This window comes from Delphinapterus leucas, chromosome 4, assembly GCF_059928025.1.
Source record: "Delphinapterus leucas isolate spDelLeu-1000000601 "Yukka" chromosome 4, BTC_Dleu_Yukka2, whole genome shotgun sequence".
Lineage (NCBI taxonomy): Eukaryota > Metazoa > Chordata > Mammalia > Artiodactyla > Monodontidae > Delphinapterus > Delphinapterus leucas.
The window spans coordinates 2,885,993-2,892,157 of record NC_143132.1 but is presented as its reverse complement, the minus strand read 5'-3'; the positions used below and the strand labels follow the sequence as shown (position 1 = coordinate 2,892,157).

The following is a 6,165-nucleotide window of genomic DNA, read 5'->3' as shown; positions in this document are numbered from 1 at the left end:
ACAGCCAGGTGCAGGGTGACAACGTACCAAGTGTCAGAGGGACCAAACGCAGTCATCAGGATACATCACATCTTAATGTGATGTTTAAACAAATCAAAATGAGTGCAAAAAGTCCATGACGAACAAAAGATCAAATTGTACATAAAGACAGGACCCTTACTGCTGACTCTGCTTTCTGTCTTCAGCTTCAGCGTGGCCCTGGCCCGCACTGACCATGTGCCTGGCCCAGCTGGACCCTCTCCTCAGCAGCCAGCTGGATGCCTGTGCCCCTTCCTCCCCCATCCCACGCCCAGGAGCAGGCAGCCCACGCTGTGTGGGGTCGCCCACAGCCCTGCCCTTCCTCGGTTGACTCCCAGCCTGGGTGGGCAGCGTGCGCCAAAGCCCCCTCCCCTTCCTCCATGCTAAGTGACCTGTTTAACCTTTCTGTACCCCACTTTCCCTCTCTATGAAGTGGGGGAGATTTGGCACCTACATGCCATTTAGGGTGGCTGCAAGGAACCATGAGGTCACCATCAGTGTGGGCTCAGGCAGGCCTGGGGCCGGGAGAGTGCCCTCCACCCCTCAGAGTATTGATTATCTGCCCCCTAGTTTGGCTCTTGTTGCCTGACACCCTAGGGAATTACCTGCCGAAATTGTAGACTTGCAGGGCAAAGGTTGGCATTTCCAGTTTTTTTCTGGGCCCTTTACCATTGGCTGGATGCACATCACAGGTGCTCAGAAAGGCAGGGAGGTGGGCTTTGATACTGTGCACCGCTAGTTAGGGAGGGGCTGTGTGAGGGAGGCGCCGAAATTCCCACTTTTGACACCAGTTGCTTCTTAGGTGTGTGAGACAAAATCCTACTTAGGTACAGGGTGAGTACTCTTTCCTGACCCACTAAGCCCAGGGCTTGGAGGTAAATTTGCAAAGATCCTGAGTGCTTTGAAGATGCACTGACCCCACAAACAGGAGGTGGACGCTGGTCAGAAGCTGCACGAGGACCTGGGGAGACGCAGGGTGAATTAGAAGCATCTCACCGTCTGGACTGTGCATGGAAAAGCTGGCTCGGGTAGGGCGTGGGTCCGGCACACTTCTGTACTGCGGGTGTGGAGGGGCTGGTGAGTTAGTGTAAGGCTCCCGGAGGCCAAGCCACTGAAAAGTATGAAAGCCTTAAAGCCAGGAGTGCCCCAGCTGTGGCCGAGCCCCCCGGAACGCATCCTGGGCCATAGCTGGATGGGCCACAGAGACGGGAGCAAACCAGTTACCAGGCCAGTAACAGGGACAGGGCACCTGCTCTAAGGACCCTGGCTCTGTCTGTTTCCAGGCCTCGAGCTTCTCAGGGATGGTGTCCAGAGGAGACCCCGGGATGCAGGGTTTCCATGTTTGTAAAACCAAAGCTGCCTCCCCCCAGGATGCACACAGACGCCACAGCAGGGCCCCCCGGTGCTGGAATTATGGGCGCTTTCTAGTTTCTTCTCTTCATTTTCTGTCTTTGTTGAGAGTTTTTACAAGTATGTATAATGTTTGTAATCAGGAAGAAGTAATAGAGGTAATTCTGTTTTGAAACACAATGCAGCCTTGCCTCGTAGCGGTGGGATTTGGGGACCACTTGTCTAGCCTCTGTGCCTCACTGTCTTCGTCTGTGAACCAGGGGTACGAGCTCCCTCTCGTAAGGTGGCCGTGAGGTCACAGGGCACCACATATGCAGACACAGGCATGCTACCTGGCACACAGCACCCCCGCCCAGGAAAGGGGAGATGCGAGCCTTTGCTGCAGCACCGGCTGTGTGTTGGGGGGCACAGAGCCACGCACAGAGAAGCTCCCTGGGGACGCTGTTCCCCTGGCGCCCAGAGCTCTGGGCTGGTCAGCGCTGCAGCCCGGGGCTGGGAGACGTGCACGCTCAGCCCAGCCCACGTTTCTGCTGACTGGGCGGCCTCCCTCCTGAGCTCACGCCTTCCAGACAAATCCCCCTGATGCCTCCATTCTGTCCCGCCGTATATAAGGAGGGCGTGCGCCCCGGGTCCTCAGTGCGCTGCCCAGAGGCCCCTGCCCTGACTCCCCGCCGGCCCCGGGTCCCTGCAGAGTCCGCGCCCACCATGGACATCGCCATCCAGCACCCCTGGTTCAAACGTGCCCTGGGCCCCTTCTACCCTAGCCGGCTCTTCGACCAGTTCTTCGGCGAGGGGCTCTTCGAGTACGACCTGCTGCCCTTCCTGTCCTCCACCATCAGCCCCTACTACCGCCAGTCCCTCTTTCGCAGCGTGCTGGACTCCGGCATCTCCGAGGTAAGACCCGCTGTGCGCTGCTTCCTCCTGCGGCTGCACGGGGGCCGGGCCGTGGCCGGGCGAGAAGCGGGGGTTTGTGGGGGCCGGCCCTGGGGCAGACGCGGCACCCCTGCGCTGCGTGCTCCCGCCCTGCTTCGTGGAGCGGCTGGTGACCGCCGTGGGGCCACTTTCCCACCTCAGTCCACCTCGTCCATCCTGGACGCACAGAGGCCAGGCAGACCAACCCGCAGCGGAGCCTCGCGTGCCCCCGGGGTGCTGGGAGGAAGAGCCCGCCTGCTGCCTGCTCCTCCTGTCATCAGCGCATGGCCCGTATGTGGTTGGTGCCGTCCCTCCATGTGCAGGGAGCCCCTGGAACAGCCCAGGGCATGGGCGCTGGTGGACGGAGCTCTGTGTGGCCTGGGGCTGCACTTTCCCTCCAGCAGCGAGGTCTGGCAGGAGGCCTCCTGTCTGAAGCCCTCTGCGGCCATGGAGCTGCAGTGTGTGGGCTCTTCCCGAGTTCGCCCGGGCGCCCAAGGCCAGGCCCCGAGGGCAGGCAAGGCAGCCCACCGGCCTTCCCTCCCAGGGTCCAGTGCTCTGGAGGTGCCAGGGGTCACCACTGCCTAAAACACAGAGGCCTGCTCGGAGCTGGTGAAACGCCGACCATTCTGGGGCCGACGGAGCCCAAAGGAGCGTCCCCAGCGAGGGGAGTGGGAGGGGAGGCGGCCGAAAGCAGTTTCTGTGCGAGGAGCTGGGCAACCTGCGTAGGCTGCCGGCATGTCACATGCACGTCCGTGTGCAGAGACAAAGCCCCAGGCTGTTCATGGAGAGGCGGGCAGAGCCCCAGGGCCGCGACCTTATTCCAAGTGCTCAGTCCCACCGACCAGCCAAACAACACGTAAGCAGCCAACCAACCAATGTGTAACAGGCCGCATGGCCCACACCCATCACCCAGGCAGCCCCTCACCCACCAGGCGGCCTCAGAGCCCCGGGGCTCCGGCTGTCAGCCCAGTGGCCACAGAGGCCTGAGTCCCAGGTCCCTCTGCCCCCCGGGCACGTGGACGGAGAGCTTAGAGCCTTGACAGCAGGTTCTGTTCTGATGACTGGCGACTGAGCCCCGGCCACCCCCCTCCCTGAGCTGCAGCCCCGTGGAGACCCACACGGACACTTGGTTTCAGGTGCGATCTGACCGGGACAAGTTTGTCATCTTCCTGGACGTGAAGCACTTCTCTCCCGAGGACCTGACGGTGAAGGTGCAGGAGGACTTCGTGGAAATCCACGGCAAGCACAACGAGCGGCAGGTGAGCCTGGGCCCGCAGGGAGGGGCTGCACCCCCGAGCGAGGCCCCGTCCTGGTGACAGGAGGCCGCCCCGGGCCCGCAGCAGGCCCGGGCAGCGGGTGAACGGCCGGCGGGGGCCTGTGGGGAACCCCACTCAGGAGCTACTCAGCATCCCGGGCTCTGTCCAAATCCCCTGGGTGATGGGGTGGGATTAGGAAAGACCCCAGGAGACACCAGCACCAAGGGAGCGAGCTCCAAGCCACGTAGGTTTTCACACCAGCTTCTCTCGGGAGGACGGTACAGCTGACTCGAATCGGAGCCTGAGTGCCCGGAGCCCGTTATCTCGAGGGGGCAGGGGCCCAGCCAGGACAGCTCGGAGATCAGGGCTTTGTCCAGTAGTGGGGAAGCTGGAGGTGGGGGAGAGACCCCACTGCATCTGCTGCTCTCCCCTCCTGGGCCTCTGGAGGTGCCCGGACACTACGCCGAGGCTCTGGGTCTTTCCACCTGGAGGGGAGGGAGTCGGGCCAGGGGCTAAGCTGGGTCCAGGGCGTCAGGAGAAGGGAACGTCGAGGCATGGCTTTCTGACCCAGCTAGATGGATGGCAGGGACCTGAGCCCAAGCAGTCTGTGAGGCCAGAGGTGCAGGGATAGCTGGACCCAAGGGCCGGGCCAGGGGCAGGACCACTCACACGACGTTGGGGTGACATTATCGTGAAGAGCCAGGGGCCCCAGGCAAGCCCAGACTGTATGTAGGGATGCAGCGCGGTCCCAGAGCCCTGGACACGGTCCAGCCCACGCCCTGTGAGGGTATCGTGGGTCTGACCCTCGTGCGGTCCAGGATGCCCTCTTCTGTGAGAGGCAGCCGCCACCCGCTGTGGCGGCGTCTCTGACCGCGCCCTCCCCCGGCCCCCCAGGATGACCACGGCTACATCTCCCGTGAGTTCCACCGCCGCTACCGCCTGCCTTCCAACGTGGACCAGTCCGCGCTCTCCTGCTCGCTGTCTGCGGACGGCATGCTGACCTTCTCTGGCCCCAAGGTCACGTCTGGCATGGATGCCGGCCACAGCGAGCGGGCCATCCCCGTGTCGCGGGAGGAGAAGCCCAGCTCCGCGCCCTCCTCCTAAGCTCGGCCTCGGCCTCGGCTGCCACCTGCTGCGGCCCCCGCCACCCATCCCTCCGGGGGAACCCTAGAAAGTGGGGCGTCTGTCTCCCCTGCCTCCGCCTTTTCCATTTCCTTTTCCTTTTCTCCGAGGGCATGAGGGTTTGAGAGAGTAGCCTGGAGAGCTCGGGGCCTTGGCCTGAGGTGCTGAGACCTCAGAGTGACCCGGATTCCAACACCAGCCAGTCGGTGGAAGTGACCGCCATCCCAGCTTCTCAGACGGCATCCCCATCCTCCCGGGCTTGCGGGCCGTCCAGGCTGGCCGGGAGGTCAGAGAACACCCCTTGCTGAGCAATCTCTGGGTGGCCTCTGGTCTCCAGGGCCAGCCAGGTGCGTCTCAGCCCTCGGTGGCAGGCCGAGCCAGGTGCCGTGAGATCCGTCTGGTGGGGCTCCCGTGCGCCCGGGCTCTCTGCAGGCTGCACCTCTCAGACCCCCTCCCCTCCAACCCTTCTCTATGTAGTGCCGCTCTTGGGGCATCTGGTCACCCATGAAAAGGCAGCCCGTGGCAGTCAATAAAGAGCAGGTGACACAAGCAACTTGCTGTGTGCTGGCCGTACTATTTTCGTGGCGGGGGTGGGGGGCGGTTGGAGAGCAATGGAGAAGGTGCGAGGGGACCCGTAATGGGGATGCGAGGGACGAAGGGGCGGGGGAGACTTGTCCGCCTGTCCCTGTTCAACCCCGGCTGCCTCTAAGTGACCGGGTAGCCTCCTGGCTCCCAGACCCAGTGCAGGAAGGAGGGGGCTCCTCCAAGAGCCCCGAGGGATGGAGGGAGGAGGGGAGGGGGCGGGGGACTTGGGAGGGAGAGGATCTGGGCTCCCTTCTCTAACCTGTGTGGGAACTGGGGTGCCAGGTGGGGATTTCCTGACCACTGGCCTCCCCCTGGGGACTTCTGTCCCAGCTCCCTTGGGGTTTTGCTCCCTGGAAATCAGAAGTGTCCATCCCTATTAGGTACCACACCCTGGGGGCCCCCCTCACTCTGGCTCCCCCTTCCTGGAACAGGCACGGGGCCCTCGGGGGTTTCTGGCGACCAGGTCTGAGTGTCCCCCACACAGAGGGGCGGCCTTCGTGCTGTGTGCCCAGACTCCCCCGCTATGGGAGGAGACAAGCAGCCTCCTGGGGGAGCCAGCAGGGGGTGGGCGATCAGCCAGGGGCTGACAGCTGCGCGGTGACCATGCAGAGGGCAGTGGGCGGCCGGATGTGGCCTCCAGGAGTGGGAAGCGAGCGGATGCCCCGGCTGGACGGGCACTGCTGGTGTTGCGAGGCCATGTGGAGGGCCCTCTCCCGGGCAGCGGGGGCCAGGGGCCCTGGGCGCCCTGATGGGGCCCAGCGGGATGTTCCTTGTGGTGGTGCCCAGGCTTCTCCTCCCGGGAGAAACTGGATAGCAAGCAGGGAGGGCACGTGGGAGAATTTCCAAAAGTGAGCACTGCTTTACACACAATGTGAGAACACGCGTACACGCACACACACACACGCACGCGCGCACACACACA

General features: G+C 63.3%; 1 protein-coding gene across 1 annotated transcript; it reads left to right on the top strand.

Annotated features, from left to right (window-relative positions):
* Positions 1 to 2,031: 2,031 nt before the first annotated feature.
* Positions 2,032 to 4,681, top strand: CRYAA (crystallin alpha A). The gene is made up of 3 exons (XM_022552970.3): positions 2,032 to 2,262; positions 3,417 to 3,539; positions 4,431 to 4,681. Exons 1-3 carry the CDS (start codon positions 2,074 to 2,076, stop codon positions 4,638 to 4,640), a joined length of 522 nt encoding a protein of 173 aa, XP_022408678.2. The 5' UTR covers positions 2,032 to 2,073; the 3' UTR covers positions 4,641 to 4,681.
* The last annotated feature ends 1,484 nt before the right edge of the window (positions 4,682 to 6,165 follow it).

Excerpts from the sequence above, each read along its gene's own strand:
- CRYAA (XM_022552970.3), top strand. The coding sequence starts at position 2,074 with ATGGACATCGCCATCCAGCACCCCTGGTTCAAACGTGCCCTGGGCCCC. Across the intron at positions 2,263-3,416 it reads TGGACTCCGGCATCTCCGAG|GTGCGATCTGACCGGGACAA; the intron begins GTAAGACCCGCT and ends ACTTGGTTTCAG. Across the intron at positions 3,540-4,430 it reads GCAAGCACAACGAGCGGCAG|GATGACCACGGCTACATCTC; the intron begins GTGAGCCTGGGC and ends CCGGCCCCCCAG.